Genomic DNA, 16,273 nt, shown 5'->3' on the forward strand with positions numbered 1-16,273 from the left:
AATTCTATAATATATCAACCAGTACTACTTCTATGAAGCTCTAACTTTGTAGATAGATTATATATATAAGAATAAGTATTCCATTAATTTTTTCAGATTTTTAAAAATTTTACCTTTATAATAAAAACAGATTCTTATTTAATACATATAAAATACAGATATTGTAACATGATAGTCTTTAAATAGATTTATATTAATTTTTAGAAGGTATATAGATATTCTTTATACTATTTTATATCTATATAGAAAAAGTCTAATTCTTCTAGACCTGGGTGGTAGAGATATATTGTGTTTAAAAAGATATCTTTTGTATAGTATTACCAGGTGGCCCGCCTGACCGTGTGGCCCGTCCGACTGTTGATTACGTTAATTTAACGAGAACGTCAGGGTCCATAAAGACTTTGCTAACAGGACTTTTGGCGGCAAGAGCACTACGATATTGGCAGCGACCAGGAACCTTTTCATCATAATCGTTGGGTCGACGAAAAGACCCTCCCCGGGTTCCGGGCGTTCATGAAAGATTCCCTTCAAAAGTTGGAGCAGCTGCACAGAGCCGTCCTGGACGCTCCGCTCTTGGGGCTGGAAGTGGACCCCAGCGAGGCCGACTACTTCCGCTCTCTTCACGCCGGGCCCCAGAGTAAAATACGACTACTGCACTATCCAGCACTCCTCGAGTCGACCACCGATCGTCAGGCGACCACTTGGTGTCCCTCGCACACAGACTTTATGACCTTCACATTACTCATCCAGGATCAGAATCAGGAAGTGGAGGTCGAAGACTGAAGCCAGCCCGGGACGTCCTTTCCAGCCCCACGACCGAGACTGAAGACCGCATCTGGTTCACCATGGGGAGCTTTGGAGAAATATGGAGTAATGGCTACCTGCCTGCGTCTAAACATCGCGTGATGATTCTTGCCCACCACCAGGCGTGAGTACGAGTACGAGTACGGAAAGATTCTCCATCCCGTATGTCGTGTAAATCCGACAAGCGACGATGTGTTGGTGCCTCAGACTACAGGGAAGCCTGCTGAGATGCCTGAAGGGGAACAAAAGCGGGCTACTGTCCACCAGCCCATGGGGTTTAGAATGAAGTACCAGTATGCATGGTGTAAGTCACGAGGAAAGGGACATTCATGATACCCTTAATTCTGTTACTAGCAGTTACTCTCTTCTATTAACTATAGTCTTCTATGACGGGGCCTTGTTTTATTGTGTCAATCTAGGCAAACGTAAAAAGCAAAACAGGCGCGGGGGAGTCAGTAAGAGCACCCTTAATTTTGAATTTCAGTGTGAATACAAACAGGCAATAAAATGAATCTGGACTATGCATGCCTGTTGTCTCACCGACATGGTAGAGTACCTATCCACCTTCATGCGGTGAACTTGGAGAAGAGAACGCGCCTGACGAGCTCATTTGCACTCACGCTGCAAGGGGGAGCTAGCGGCATGTTAGTTAATAAGACAGAAGGGGAAAAAGGGATTAATCGCACAAACTGGGAGAGGAAGCAATATATTTTCCTCCTCCCTTTCCCCCCAGTACAGATGGGTAGTACAATCTCAATAATAGCTACATTGTTTTCAGGTCTCCCATGGATTTCTTTCCAAACTGGGATCCTGTAAAGGGATCTGTGCTGGCTGTGCTCGCGAGTGCGCTTACTGTCTGCCTCGCCATCGTTGTGGACGACTATCTCTATGGAAGGAGCATCCGAAAGCAATTGGGAGATATTCCCATAGTCGGTGTGAAGAGTGACGTTTGCTCTTTGCTGCGATGGTGGTCAACCGAGCACGATCTAGTTAACGAAACTGCTCACGCGTACCAACAGGTGAGAGTTTATGTATCTGTTGTCTCCATTCGGAACTACAATTACTCATTCGACAGTATACCAAAAATGGCTTACCTTGGGCTATAAGTACTCTTAACCGGTTCTACGGGATATGCCTCCCACCACAGTCGGCCAGGGAATGGAGCAATCTTCCACAAGATCATCTCAGCTTCATCAAATTAGTCGAAAAGGTAGGCCCACCCCCAAGAAGCCGAGAAAGTCAGGCTAGTGACCCCTTCAGGAAAATATGTACCACCTCCACTCGGACGTGGCATCGCAGACAGTGACCAATGCCCTCATCAAATGCAATAAGAAGCCTTATCTGGGTGAGTTTCGAGGATCCTTGGGATGCGAAAATAGGGAATTCAAGGAGAGGAGTGCTAATACTAGTCTCAGATGCATTCTCCGACAAGGTCGCCAGTCAGGTCGATCAGATCATACCGTCCGCGTTTTCCGTGAGCCCCGGCGAAAAAGGTGAGTGGATGCGAGTGCAGAGGAGAGAAACCCGGACAAGTGACCAACTCAACCGCAGGATGGCAGGTGATCAATGTCTTGGAAAGAATAAGCTATATCAACTCGCGGATTATGATTGCGTGTATCATGGGCCCTGAGTTTGCATTGGACCAAAAGCTCCTTGAGCTTTACATGTCCTACCACTCTTCGATAATGTCCCATACAAGCATGTGCGTCAGATTCCCAAGAGCCGTGCATTCCCTAATCTCACGGTTTGCACCGGCAAATCGGAAAATGAGGACAGTCATGAACGAGCTCAAGAGCAGACTCATCCCTGAGATTCGCTGTCAGGTGCGTCGATTACGCTCCGAAAAGTCTGAAGATAGGTCCTGTTCGCTACTGGATGCCGTGGTCGAGGAGTGTATGGCTGAAAACACAATTGGTCGTGAGACCAGGTACTACGATGAGGAAAAGCAAATCAGCCGGATAGCTGACAAGATCATGTTCCTTCACTTTGAAACTGCTCTACCGATCACAGTGATCCTGTCTGCAATGATATACCGCATCATGGTAAATCCAGAGTGCATCGCACCTCTCCGTGAGGAGCTACAGGCAGCCCTGCCCGCGGGACAATGTACCTGTCCTGACGTGATGAACCAATGCCCCAAGCTGGAGAGCTTTATGCGTGAAACCCTGCGTCTTCACAGCTCCAGTCTATGTGCGCAATCTCCCCGCCACCCGTTCTAGTGAGACACTAACAAGCAACCAAACCTACCAGACTCCTCGAGTCGTCTTGTGATAAAACCGGTCCACATCCCTTCCCTTGGCCGCACTTTTCCCCCAGGGTCGATCCTCACGCTGCCATGGTACTGGATGGCCCGAGATCAGGATCTGTATCCAAGCCCGGAGATGTTTGACAGCCACCGCTTTTACGATGCGTCGTCGGGGTCCTGTACTGCCCGTGTTACGACCACATCCGACAAATTTCTAGCCTTCGGATACGGCACCAGCACCTGTCCAGGTCGCTTCATGGCGAGCAGAGTCATCCAAACCGTCTTCGCCAAAATCCTCCTCGATTTCGATGTCACTTGCATGCCTGGCGTACAGGAAATACCTTTCAATATCTTTACGAGTGCGTATTTCTTTCAAAATAGTGAAATTGAGGCGCAAATCCGGCCTCGTGCCGCGAAGATGTAGCCCTCGCCGGCCTGGCAAAGTGGACATAGCGGAACATCTTAGTCCCGCTAGAAGCCAATCTTAGCTGATAGTCTCATTGATCTATTCTGAGGTGCTCTGAGGGGGTGTCCCTTTTTCAGAAGCACCATACATTTGTATGTTACATGTATCAGGTAGACCGACGTAGTGCTTTCATATGGGTCTACCGAGTCTGTGGCTGATAGCCATCAAGATATCATTTCCCTTGTCCCATCCAATCTTGTGAACAGCCAATATTTTCAGCGTCGGTGAAGCTGCTCCCCAAGTAGTAGAGGTTTTAGCAAAAACTACGCCAGAATACTCTAGACAGTCCCTGGGTGGCCCAGGTAACCAATCCCCTCGGCGAATCAGAGCCCAGTACAAAGGGGGTCGTGGTTGTCGCCTCTCTGAGTTGCAGAATTCCCTTACGCCAGTTGCCCGTGGGGACTCCGACTAACTCGTGGTCAGTTGAGACATGCATGTACATTTTTCTAGCTGATCGCCATTATTGCGAATAACCACTCAAGTCTCCATTGGAATGCGTCAAGGGATGGAGCAGGGGATGAATGCAAGAATGCATATTGTTCAGAGAAACCCAGCAAATTGTATCTATCTTGCCTGGAAGGAGGGACAGCGACAGTCAGTTAGTGGCCACCCCTATGAATGCAAGGGGTTCCTCTTCCACGATGCGCCGTCTCAGTTGCGCGCTCCGGACTGTTGTCTTCGAGTATGGTCTTTGCTTATGGGTAAAAGTAAAAGCCTTTGGCCAATTTTTCTTATTCCCCCCTCTGAACATGAATCTAGTCGTTCCCGCTTCACATTGTCTCTATAAAACCATGACCATAGAAAAGGGCCTCTACGCGGACATCGCCTGCCACACCGAGTATCGGAGCTGGCGGTCGCTGGAGTCAAGCCTACCATGGCCCGGGAACGTTGCCAATGACCCTCAGAGCGGCCAGACGCTTCTGGCCCTCAGTTGAATAGTCCTGCAACAGTACTACCAGCAGGGCATGTCTGGTCCCGTGGGTGTGCTCGACCTCTTGACATCTCGCAAGATGGACTACCGCTCCGCCCTCCGTGTGTTGGACATCGCTCTTGACCAGGACCGCTTCGTTTGCGAGGAATTGAAATCGATTCAGAAGCCGATCTCAGATTCTTCAATCACGGACGATCAACCAGCGACAAATCCCCCGGCCATCCTTTCGTGTGGCTAGTATACACAATCAACTCTTCTGGTCTGGATGGAACCCAGATAGATGATGGGACAAGGCCACCCTCTCCAAAGTTGCACAGCAATGCAGAGAAGCTCGGTGTGAGCGGAATACCACGGGCGGGTAGGCACAGGAGCCCTCTACATCATATCATGCAAGGCCACTTTTGACAGGACATATGATATGTCCTTGCGAATGCAATGGTCTCATGAGTAAATGTCCGTCTTTTCCCCGTCTCCTGAATTGTTGGATATGGCCATCATGAAGACAGTATGGCCGAAAATTCAGACGCGCGGTAGGCTCGGGCAAAACGGGCTGTGCTAGCAAACTCATTGTTGTATATTGCTTTCCAGAACGTTGGTGGGCTGTGATGATGAGCCAACCTTAAAGAGTATCGGCTTCCGTGTATTGCGATTGTGTCTGGCGAGTTGAAAATGGGAATCATCCGTTGCTGCATTCTATCTTGCATCCAGCTTTTGGCAATGTCGCTGGCGTTGTGACTGTGATTAACCCATGCCATGAAATTTGCTATAGTCTGGAGGTATGTTTTCTTGTTCACATCCAATTGCAGTTAGTAAAAGCAAATCTCGGCATGCTGGCGGCGGCAAATATCAGGGCGCAAGGACAGGGTTTATCACCATTCAGGCCAATGCAGGTGTCGCGGTATAAAGGACTAACCCAGAACGGAGAATAGTCTGTGAAACACTGATATTTCGCCATAGTTATAGTTACAAGCCAGGCCCGTGTAAATCTAAAATTTCTTTATGGCAACTGCGCGGATAAATATCTCGCACGCTCCGGCAATGAATGAACAGGGCCTATGGTGGCCTTCGAGTCCCGCGACATTAAAAGGAGACTGCAGGAGTAATTTGTCTGTTCTCCAGAACAGTTGCTCGCTCGAGAACTTGGGTCTGGGTTCCTATGAGTGAGGGGCCATATTCGAGGAAGCAGGCCGCTGTCCTCCGGGACTGCCATGATTCGGCGGAACCTATTCATCTATTCATCTATCCTAGGAGACTTCAATCGTAGACTTCAACACAATCCGGTGCCTCCATAGGCAGCCCTCCCGAACAGAGAAGTGCGTGCATCGCGAACCATGTGGCTCTGTTGTTGACCAGTTTCATCGGCCTCTTACGCTCCCGCTACCCAGCACCTGGTGATCTACTTGAAGCCACTCCACGCTCCCGTGCTGCTAGATCCAAAATATTCCCTGCCCATTAACCGGTCGATCTTTCGCGCCCTCGCACGCTCAACTTTCCCCTCTTCGGCAGACATATTCTATTCCGTAATAGACAGCTGTGATAATCCACCGCCCTTCAGGATACCCTAAAGAAGGTTGCCCACCTTGCGTCTTTTTGAAAATTCCATCGGAAGGAGAGTCTGTGAGAAGAGATTTCCAAATCATGGCTCATATGTCATTCCATCCCGGCTGCTGACGCCATTTTAACTCGAATGCAACGAGTGTTTTAATCGCAAGATATATCGTGCATAGAGATTTGGCTCTGGTGCCGTAGTGTAGAGCAAAAAGACACTGCGACCAATTTTATCTATTTACTTGCCTACAGTTTTCTAAGCGAAGACGATGTCGCTGACACGACTACCTTTTTGACCGATGGAAGGCTCGTGGAGATTAACTAATGCCTTGCAACACTTGCTCTCTCTCTCTCCCAGTTGACCATCCGGATGAACAGCACCATAACCACCTGGGCAATTATACCGGCAAATCCATTCTTGGGTATAACCAGTGGTCTCACGACTCCAGCAGTTTACCATGATTCTGGTATACGTATAAACTCAAACTAGTTGCACCAGGCAATAGGAACCATGAGATTTTTCGTCTATGCTTGGACTTCCTATTCGAGTCTTCCATGGATTGCACCTACTATTGGGTTGACCTTGGTAGGCGCCGGTAGTGCGTGCGTCGTGACGGGCGTGTCGGACTACGTGGTTGATTCTTACAGCCAGTTTCCTGGAAGTGCCATGGGTGCTGTTGCTGCGGGAGAGAATATTTTCTCTGCTATGCTGCCACTTGCAAGTATGAGCATGTACCGGGTGATGGGGTATCAGTGGGCGAGTACGCTACTTGCTTTTATATGCTTGGTACTGTCGCTTATTCCTACATTGATGTTTTTCTGGGGGGAGGAGGTGCGTGCGTGGAGTGCTTTTATGAATGAGATGGCTAATGATGCAGTGAGAAAACGGTCGGGGATGGTTTGAGGTAGCTATAGCGGAGAACACAATTGAACGATTGATGCAACAGTGAATAGGGTACTGAATGAATTTGCGACAATGAAGCTCGTTCTGGGTGGAGAATCACGAGTGTAGCAGATTAGTAGGAATAGCCCGAAATTGAAATATATAAAATTTGATCGAATTGAATTGAGATTGAACTACACTAGCTAGTACTAGCGCCATACAAAAAGCCTACAAGAATAGGACCTATACTGGGACATGTCTAGGAATGCCAATTTACTTGACATAATCAGGATGGTACCACAGCTGAACACAAGTGACGCCACAAAGAGACACCTGTACGGAGTACTAGATTTGATATCTCTCCCGGCGATAGATCTTGCACGGAAGGCGCCCCACCAGACCACAGGCCGGCATGAAATAGTCCACCCACCGCTAAGCGAACAGGCTAAAAAGAAAAAATAAAAAAAGAAATGACCTACGCAGGATTCGAACCTGCAATCTCTTGATCCGTAGTCAAGCGCCTTACCATTGGGCCAGCAGGCCAATTGATATGTATTTGCAAATAATTGGGCTACATACATAACGCAAATTGAATTAGATTCTTAACAAAGTCAATTCCCACCCCAGCGCCATCCATCCATCCATTCTAACCAACACGACAATGAAGCAGATGCTACAAGAAACCAACCATGCTCCTACTAGTAGTAACTCACCGCCGGCCACCCATTCAGCCGACTATACGCATCCAACGGCGTAGTCCCATTCAACTGCTCATAAAACACCCTTTCCCCACAAACTTCCTCCTCCTCTTCCCCATTAGTGCTACTAGTACCAGCAGTACGAGTGACATCCTCCGCACACCTTCCCTGCAACAGCGCGGCAACATTATCCCCCGCCTCACGTCCCTCATACCACGCCCCATGCAAGAACCCGAAATAGGGGGCACTAGTCGCCTCCCCTGCGAACCAGAGTCTTTCCGTATTCGCCCGCAGATTCTGATGCATCTCGAGGGTCGTTCCCGCCGGCCAGTTGGAGTAGCTGCCGTAGACCCAGGGTTCGTTCGTCCAGCGGGGGTAAGTAAACGCCGTAGGCTCGGGTATGTCCTTGTCGGGAAACATCTCTCTCAGGACATCGAGGATTTGGTCTTTGGTTTGGGTCAGGGATTGGCGTTCGACGCGGTAGGCTTGTTCGTCGACGACAGTGGCGAAGAGGATGTTTGAGTCGGGGAGGAAGTTCTCTGTCGAGAGTGATTGAAAGACGGGATAGTAGCCTCTTGTTGTTGGGGAGGCGTAGAGGAAGAATTGTGTGTCTGTGGGCCAGAAGGTCTCCGGGAATTGCATGAATATCTTGGTGTAGGTACCCATGTTGAATTTTTCGATGGCGGTTTGTTTCCAGGACGGCAGGGGTGGGTCGAAGGTTACGGCTTTGTTCTGGAGGACGCCCAGGGAGAAGGTGCAGATTGCGTAGGCGGCCCGGATGCAGGTGTTGCTGTTTTTGTTGTCCTTGGTGTGAATTGTTACGCCCCTTGGGGAGTATTCGATGCGGGTAACACGGGTGTCGAGACGTAGGCGGCTATCGGAGGGGTTGGCTAGGAAGGTGAGCGCTTCGTTTTCGATGATGGTGCTGTATCCGCGCGGGTCGAGGACGAGGTGGTTGGCTTTGCCGAATTGGTTGAAGGTTAGGTTTTCGCCGGCGATACCGAAGACCAGCGAGCTGGTTTCGGGCGTGTGTGCGTCTTCCCAGTCTAATTGAGGGGATATGCGTTAGTCCGGTGTGGGAGATGGGATAGGGTTGGTGTTATCCCGATGGGTATGAAAAGGGTTGGGTGTTCCCCCTCTTAACGGTAATTGTTCATACCCCAGCTCCACCATTCCACGGCTTGTGCGGCCATGTCGTTCTTGCGTGGTCTCCAGCCAGCGAGGGCGAGACCAGTGCGTGCGGTTTGGTCTTGCAGGTTCTGCGTCAGGATGCGGCCGGCATTGCGGGCAGCAATGTGGTAGGCCTGGGCGTAGTCGTCAAGTAAAAAGCGGTAGTCAGTGTAGCCGGTCTCGTTGTATGTTCGGATGGAGCTGTAGTTTGAGTAAGTGTTTTTCAGATTGTACTTCTTGGCTAGTGCCCAGACTGGATTCTCGATGGCTTCAGAGCCGAGTCCTTGGAGCTGTTTTAATGGTGAGGCGGATATTGATTTGACAGAGTGTAGGTTGTCATACCCAGTTGGCTCCTAGCTCAATCACATATGGTTTGCCCTGCTTATCCTTCCCGAAGTCGGTATGCCAGACACGACCACCTAAGGTATGGCGATATTCGAGGATAATGAAGTCGTCGATAGATGCGTTGGATAAGGCTTGCTAGTGGTCTTGGTGAGCATTCCCGGTCGGGGTTAAGGGTAGGGGGCCTGAGGGTCACCTACTGCAGCTGCAATGCCGGCCATCCCTCCACCCCTGTTAACGTTAGACGCTAAGCTCCAGCGCGATATGAAACATCAGTGGGGAGCTCCTACAAGATGGCCACTGTTGTTTCGGTGCACTTGTCATCGCTAAGCGGTGCCTGTGCAACATAAGCGGAGCAGGAGAACAGAAAGGTCGTCGCTAGGAAGGCGTATAAAGAAACGGTGATGGGAATCGTATGCATGGCAGGTGAGTGACGTCTACGAAGAGCGGAAGTGGATGGCAATAGTAGTATGGTATATATTCACTCAGTTCTGCATTAGACTGATTTGCTTGCTATGCACTGGTAGTAGTAAGTAGATTGGCCGTGGTGAGAACGGCAACTGCTACACCAGAGAGGATAAGGGGGAGGTCAAATCAAGCCTGTCAGGACCTGGCATGGTGGGCTGGTCAGCCGGACAAGGGCCAGCTCAAATAGTTAATCAGGCGTGAACCCAAAGGGAGAGGAAGCAAAAGCAAAAGCATCAAATCAATAGTGTGTCTGCACGGAAGGGCAAGGATGATCGGTGAAGGGCTGGTGGGAGCGCCTTGTGATCGGGACAGGCATCTTGGCGGGCAGCCAAGGCAAGAGGGCGTACCACGTGAGACATTCCTCAACAAGCTTCTGGAAGGCGATTCATTCAGCAATCATCAAGGGATGAAAGCCGCGCAGCAGAATAAGCCGGTGGTTTTGCACCAGACAGGAATGTCCAGGCGGGTGAGGCGGTCCTCCCTCCTGATTGGCTAGCAACGCCTGATAAGGCAGCGATAAGGAGATAAGGCATCCCCACCTCGAAATGGACCGATGGGTGCCTGGGGCCGCCATTCCGGATAGATCCTGATCTGCCCTTTCTGGTTGACAGTATTAGTGCCGCGCAAAGAGGATTGGGCGATGCTTGACCAGCCGCGGGTAGATCAAGCTTCCCCGCATGAGGTTGGACATACCCCTTTGATCCATAGCTCCTATTAGCCCAACATTACCCCTCTCAGTGCGATTTAAGCTGCCAGTAACCTCATGTCGCACTTCAACTCCATCATCTGCCAGAATCTCCCGTCAACAATCCCCTTGGACTGACCCTCGGCCATGGAAAAATCGAAAGTCGCCCACGATGGGCCCGAGGATGATGTTCAATTGGCCGAAATGGGGCATAAACCCGAGCTGCAACGGAACTTTTCGACCTTGTGTGTACTATTGATTGCCTGGTCCTGGATGCCCCGATGGGAGAAACCCTATTGACCCGAGATTAGGTCTATGCTTGGACTGGCCTTTGCGGTGCTTAATGTATGTCCTCTGCAGTGCCAACTGCCTACGGGTCGATCACACGTGCTGATAATCTGCCGATTAGTCTTGGACGGCTCTATCCGCGAGCTTGTCCCTCAGCTTACCCTCAGGGGGGAGCACTAGTGTCGTCTGGGGTGGGCTGCCAATGGAATTAGTTTCCTATTTGGGATTGCTGACCCCCAGTCATAGGTTTGGTCACGGCGGGGTTCTGCAACCTCTGTATTGCAGTGTCGCTAGCTGAATTCTTGTCCGCATATCCAACGTGAGTTCTATCAAACCAGCTTGGTCTGCTAAGAGCTTAGTCACTAATGATAATGTATCAGGGCGGGGGGCCAGTATCATTGGGTAGCCGGTATGTTTTCTCGCAGCAACCTTTCAGGATGCTATACTAATGTCAATTTGCAGTCAGTATGTAGGATTGTCTCTATCACGTTAGTATTCCCTAACGTCTCTCAGTATCCTGGCCAAAATGGGTTCCTATCCTATCCTGGGTAACCGGATGGATTAATGTGGCCGGATGGGTATGTCTCCGCAGAAATGGCCTGATCATCGCTGACCAGCTAGGTTGCCCTTGTCGCCACCAATGCCCTTCTCTCCTGCCAATTGATTGCAGGAATTGTGTCATCCGTGTACCCGGTAAGACTACTAGTGTCTCTGGACAATCATCTGGATGTTAATACCATGCTGGTAGGACTTTGTTTGGCAGCGCTGGCAAGAGTTCCTGATCTACGTGGGATACACACTGCTTGCATTCGTCATCAACGCCTTCATGAATTCAATTTTGCCTATCATCTACCGTGGAGCATGTAAGCTACCCTGCGGAAAATGTATCAGAGCGGGTTATTAACCGGAACAGTCACCTGGTCCATCGGTGGTTTTGTTCTGATCTGCATCACGGTGCTGGCTTGTGCATCCCCGGACTACAACTCTGCCTAGTATGTATTCCCGTCATAGCGTCTTGGCCGCACACCATGCTGACCATGCATATAGCTTTGTGTTCTGCGACTTTGTCAATCAAACTGGCTGTAAGTTTACTGAAGGAGAGGTCCTGTGAATATTGCAAGCCAAGCTAACGAGCGATAGGGCCTGATGGAGTGGCTTGGTTACTGGGGGTTAGCCACATCTCTTATACTAGTCTACCACGACGCTAACAGACGCAGCTTCTTCAAGGGGGACTTGGAGTGACCGCATTTGTAAGTATCCCACTCACCAGTGCAGATGTCAATCTAACATGAACTAGGACGCGGTGGCTCACATGATCGAAGGTATCACTTCCAATATGCATCCTAAATAACCTATTAATGACACTCGAACACAGAGATCCCCAACCCCTCGATCAAAGGACCCAAGATCATGGTAGTTTGCGTCGGCATTGGTACCTTTACAGGGGCGGTATTCCTCATTGTCCTCCTGTTCGTGGCGGGCAACATGGACGAAGTAGTCAATTCCAGCGCAGGGCCTCTACTAGAAATCCTCATCCATGCCACTAACAACCGGGTGGGCGGCATCTGCCTCCTCATGTATATTCCACTCCCTTTATTTCATGCAACCGGCACTAAAGTCGGACTACAGGCTTCCTCTCGTCTGTCTATTATTCGCAACACTCAGCGTCATGACAACAAGCAGCCGAATGATCTTTGCATTCGCCAGGCACGTCACCAGTCCTTTCTCGCTCCCCGCTCCCTGAAGCACATGGACACGAAGTCTAACACGAAACAGAGACGGCGGCCTCCCCGCCTCCAAATTCTTCGCGCGTGTGCACCCCAGACTCGGTCTTCCCTTGAACGCACTAATGTTAACCGCCTTTGTGGTAATTATCTTCGGGTGCATTTACCTCGGATCAAGCAGGTACCTCCCTCTCCGACATCATTTTACCCATAAGAGAATACAAAACACATACTGAGATAAACACAGTGCCTTCAACGCAATTATCTCCGCTTCTGTCGTCGCACTAGATCTCTCCTACGCCATGCCAATCGCAGTGAATTGTTTACGCGGACGGAGAACCCTCCCTGATCGCAAGTGGAAAGTTCCTAATGCAATTGGCTGGGTGATCGATACTGTATGTCCAGTTACAGATATCTTCGTATAGTGGCAGATGTGCTAACTTGACTAGATCTCGCTATCGTATATTGCACTTACTACTGTGCTGTTCCTATTCCCGCCTGATCGGCCGGTTACGGGGAGTAGTATGAGTAAGTTTTATTCCCCCCCGAGAAGCAGGGGCTGTGTTCAGTGCTGATATGTCCTGCTAGATTACTGCATTGTTGCATTTGCTATTATTGTCATCGTCTCGGTGGTACAGTGGGTTGTGGACGGGAGGAAGAATTTCACGGGGCCGAGGGTGGATTTGTCTTGATTTATACCCCTGTAGAAGTTTATCATGGAGGCGGTTACAGATTGAAGACATATGTGAGATAGTAGCAGGGGGGTAGCTATAAAATCCTAGTTAGGGTACGTTCGTATACAAATACATAGTTAATATTGTGGAACCATATCTTGTCACTGCTCTTCTTTTTTATTTTTTCGTTTTTCCGCCCTTATGTACTGGGGCGCGGATTTGCGTAATCAAGACGTTTCGGTTCATATATTTTTGCACAAAGTGACGCATCTAGCTTGACAATAATGGGCTAAATGGAGTTAAGATCTGAAGAGTACGAATGCCTTGCTCTTCAATGGCTTGTTGGGAGAGTCACTAGAAGCTGCTGCAAGCCGGTACTTCATCATGCTCATGTACGTGCGGGAGGTCAGTGTAATCATTGCGAGGCGGCGACATAACCAACCATTTATAGCGCATTACCACCAACCATAGATTGGGTGATATGAAAGCACAGGAGGTAGGTTGGATAGTAGGTGTTTCAAAGCGTAAGAATGTGGTTTTTGGATCTGCAGCATGGACCACGTTTATTCGTACCAGATGAGGAGACAAACGAACGAATCAACAATTTAGCAGGCTCAGAAAAGTCACCAAATCTATGTTTACGACTTCGGCGGAGGCGGCGATATCCATCTTCCATCCCGTAGCCAAACCCCGGCTCCACCGTATTTGCCGGCTTCCGCACCCTTGAGGAAGGCGAACCGAAAGAAAAGGTCTTCCGGCTCAGAATCATCATCCTGCACAGTGACGTCCAGCTGGTCACTCTCGATGGTGGGTCGATGTTGCAGTTCCAGCCCTCTGTGTCCATGTCGATGCCATATAAACTCACCCCGCTTGTCTTCGTCCAGATAGCCGCGCCAGCGCTCGACGTCGTTCACCAATACAGAGATACCATCTACGCCCATCTTGTCCATACGTTGCCGTTCCCAGAGATTGAAAGTGATATTTCCATTTCCGTGATGTATTTCGGGAGACCCAGGACCAGGAAGGGAGACGGAGACCGAGGAATCACTGACATTGGGGTAGGTCCCGCCCCACCATCCGTGCGAACCCCCAGGGCCCGGGGCTTGCTCGCCCAAGGCGGCGGGAGTTTCTATGATCGACGCAAATCCCCAGCGAGCGATGCCGTTGATGAAGAGACCCAATAGCAATCCCTGATAGATCAACGAAGGGCGCGTAGGCAGGGCCGTTCCCGGCATGAGAAGGATGGCAAGGATGTAATGATGGATTCTCAAGCGCAGACCTGGCAGTGGGAGTAAGATCAGCAGGATGAGACCCATAGTGCAATAGATCTTGAGGTAGCGAGGCATTAAGCCTCCCATGCGAATTTGCCAGGCTTGACTCAAGATGATGCAGACCACCGTGGGAATCACCAGGGCCAGTGCAACCTTGGCTCCGGGCTGCTTCTGGATATCATGAGGAGTCAAACGCTCGAGCGGGATCAGCCTGGCGAAAGTGTAATTATTCAGACCACCAATAAAGGCAGGTGGCAGGTAGAGGAGCATTTTAGTCAGCTGGTACATTGGCTCGGATAGCGGGGTCAGAAGCGGCCGTGCGCAATACTTATACAGGACGAAGGCCACAAACGACGCCGGCAAGAGTCGCGAGAACATGGTTGAGAAAAGGTCGGCAAACTGAGAGATCGATGGCGGATCAGAAACCAGTCCCACCTGGCAAAACAGCATGACGAACGTGCTGAAGAACAGAACAGGTGGGGAGACGCAGAACAGCCAGAGAAGACTTAGTGCGCCAATGGTAATGCCTAGCAATGGCCAGCGAGGATCTTGAGGGCAGGTTGCCTGTGCTGAGGACAGCTCGACAAAGCTGAACGATTTGGGGAAGGTTGACGGAAATTCAACCGAGCGAATTCCATGTTGCTTTGACGCATGGAAGGAATGGGCGGCGCCGTCCAGCCTCAATACACCACAACCACCAACCGCATTAGTGATCACGCCCGCATGAATGGCTGCCTGACACACGAAACTATCTGCTCGATACACGGCAGGCTCATCGGATTCTGGTTGAGGACCTCCCACTACCAGGCCCTGGTAGCTGTACGTCTGGTTGCCGATCGTATGCGGCTGGAGCAATTTTGAGTCGCGGCAGTTTGCAGGACACCGGAAGGCCATCGTTGATGCAGAGAAGGGGCGACAGTCGTTGCCGTTGAGGCCACAGTCATTGCCAGACTGCCATAGACTCGTGGAGCAAGCGAGTGTCTTCGGTCGTCCATAGCCTTCGATGTAACCGCCCTGTCGCGAATGCAGCAAGACAATGGTCCAGGGCAGAAACCAGACAAAATACAGCAGTGCCAGCAATGCGATCTTATGCTTGCGTTTGGGAAAGAAGCGCTCGAGTAACCGAACCGGCAATTCTTGATAGCGAGGAAACAGCGGCTTCAATAGTAGGGATTGCGGAGGTTTCGGGCCCTTGACCCAGTCAGCTATCGCCCAGCCTGCTTTGCGTAGCGGCAATGGAACCCATCCCCAGCGAATGGATTTGGATGACTCCCGTAGCCAGACGGGTAAGTATGGGAGACCGGTCTCTTCATGCTGAGGGAGGTCGGGGGTATCGTCCACGGGACGGTTTTCCGTTTCCCACAGTGGTGGGACATGAGGACGAGAGACGTCCTCAGGTCCTTCTCCAAGCATGCTGCAAGGACGTCGACGCGAACAATTGGGGAGATTGTGGTGAGGTATATCGGAACCCCGAGAAGACCAAGGAACGGACGCAGCTAACTGTGGGGACGAACGGTGGAGGTACGCTAGGACTCGGGGATTCTAGACCGCGACCAGAGAGAGACCCTTCCAGCCCGTGGAAGGAGGGGATCGGAGCGCTCAATGATAGAGCTCTGGAAGGGCGAGAAAGACGAAGGGGAAATCAGGTGAGAATAGAAATAAAGATAAGGGAAAGAATGAGGCGCGTCGGGACTAGTTACATGGATACATATCCGGAGGCGACAGAGCGACAGAGCGACAGACAGACGGACAGAACAGTCGGTGACTAGTTAGTTAGTCGGGCTTCCGTGAGTTTCCGGTGTTTCGCCTCTCTTGGGCGCCCGATGTCACGGCACGTGATGGTAGTGGGCATGTGATCTGCTCCTCACATGACTGACGGCTTCCGAAACCGGATCGCCTCTGCTCTGATCATCATTTAGAAAATAATGAGCAACAAACTACTACATACCTGAGTGTAGCATGGAACCCTGGCCTGCATACACCACTGACACTCACATAGATTCCAGACCCCGAGTGGGCTAAGTAGATGTTAGAAACGAAGTAGTAGTACTGTCCGATAAACCTTTTAACAAATAC

At 50.4% G+C, this 16,273-nt stretch overlaps 6 protein-coding genes and 1 non-coding gene across 7 annotated transcripts; 4 read left to right on the forward strand and 3 right to left on the reverse strand.

Annotated features, from left to right (window-relative positions):
- Positions 1–423: 423 nt before the first annotated feature.
- Positions 424–783, forward strand: BO79DRAFT_146806 (uncharacterized protein; the record flags this gene model as incomplete). Its single annotated transcript, XM_025678484.1, has 1 exon — positions 424–783. A coding segment is annotated over one exon (360 nt), but the record flags the coding sequence as incomplete, so codon positions are not given.
- Positions 784–2,070: 1,287 nt separating this feature from the next.
- On the forward strand, positions 2,071–3,473 carry BO79DRAFT_228035 (cytochrome P450; the record flags this gene model as incomplete). The annotated part of the gene is made up of 4 exons (XM_025683931.1): positions 2,071–2,149; positions 2,220–2,297; positions 2,356–2,994; positions 3,055–3,473. The coding sequence occupies 4 exons, from the start codon at positions 2,071–2,073 to the stop codon at positions 3,471–3,473; spliced, it is 1,215 nt and encodes a 404-aa protein (XP_025540059.1).
- A 3,032-nt stretch (positions 3,474–6,505) lies between these two features.
- BO79DRAFT_146509 (uncharacterized protein) lies at positions 6,506–6,898 on the forward strand (the record flags this gene model as incomplete). Its single annotated transcript, XM_025678465.1, has 1 exon — positions 6,506–6,898. The coding sequence occupies one exon, from the start codon at positions 6,506–6,508 to the stop codon at positions 6,896–6,898; it is 393 nt and encodes a 130-aa protein (XP_025540060.1).
- Positions 6,899–7,150: 252 nt separating this feature from the next.
- BO79DRAFT_245136 (flavin-containing polyamine oxidase) lies at positions 7,151–9,635 on the reverse strand (the record flags this gene model as incomplete). Its single annotated transcript, XM_025685447.1, has 7 exons — positions 9,378–9,635; positions 9,288–9,318; positions 9,088–9,225; positions 8,735–9,035; positions 7,591–8,621; positions 7,404–7,448; positions 7,151–7,210 (listed from the first exon to the last, which is right to left on the reverse strand). Exons 1-7 carry the CDS (start codon positions 9,506–9,508, stop codon positions 7,151–7,153), a joined length of 1,737 nt encoding a protein of 578 aa, XP_025540061.1. The 5' UTR covers positions 9,509–9,635.
- On the reverse strand, positions 7,349–7,420 carry BO79DRAFT_t133. The gene has a single exon. It is a non-coding gene; the product is annotated as a tRNA-Arg (tRNA).
- Positions 9,636–10,387: 752 nt separating the features above from the next.
- Positions 10,388–13,292, forward strand: BO79DRAFT_264572 (amino acid permease; the record flags this gene model as incomplete). The annotated part of the gene is made up of 19 exons (XM_025686806.1): positions 10,388–10,485; positions 10,552–10,585; positions 10,650–10,719; positions 10,775–10,847; positions 10,909–10,937; positions 11,042–11,106; positions 11,150–11,221; positions 11,277–11,391; positions 11,442–11,520; positions 11,576–11,610; positions 11,669–11,697; positions 11,746–11,778; positions 11,826–11,850; positions 11,904–12,105; positions 12,158–12,246; positions 12,307–12,433; positions 12,500–12,647; positions 12,702–12,780; positions 12,841–13,292. 19 exons carry the CDS (start codon positions 10,388–10,390, stop codon positions 12,942–12,944), a joined length of 1,506 nt encoding a protein of 501 aa, XP_025540062.1. The 3' UTR covers positions 12,945–13,292.
- On the reverse strand, positions 13,092–15,945 carry BO79DRAFT_208887 (LCCL domain-containing protein). Its single transcript, XM_025682481.1, has one exon. The coding sequence runs from the start codon at positions 15,608–15,610 to the stop codon at positions 13,565–13,567; it is 2,046 nt and encodes a 681-aa protein (XP_025540063.1). The 5' UTR covers positions 15,611–15,945; the 3' UTR covers positions 13,092–13,564.
- Between the last annotated feature and the right edge of the window lie 328 nt (positions 15,946–16,273).

Source organism: Aspergillus costaricaensis (genome assembly GCF_003184835.1).
Source record: "Aspergillus costaricaensis CBS 115574 unplaced genomic scaffold BO79scaffold_14, whole genome shotgun sequence".
Taxonomy (NCBI): domain Eukaryota; kingdom Fungi; phylum Ascomycota; class Eurotiomycetes; order Eurotiales; family Aspergillaceae; genus Aspergillus; species Aspergillus costaricensis.

Bases quoted from the DNA above. Each gene is read 5' to 3' on its own strand.
- BO79DRAFT_208887 (XM_025682481.1), bottom strand. From the start codon at position 15,610: ATGCTTGGAGAAGGACCTGAGGACGTCTCTCGTCCTCATGTCCCACCA.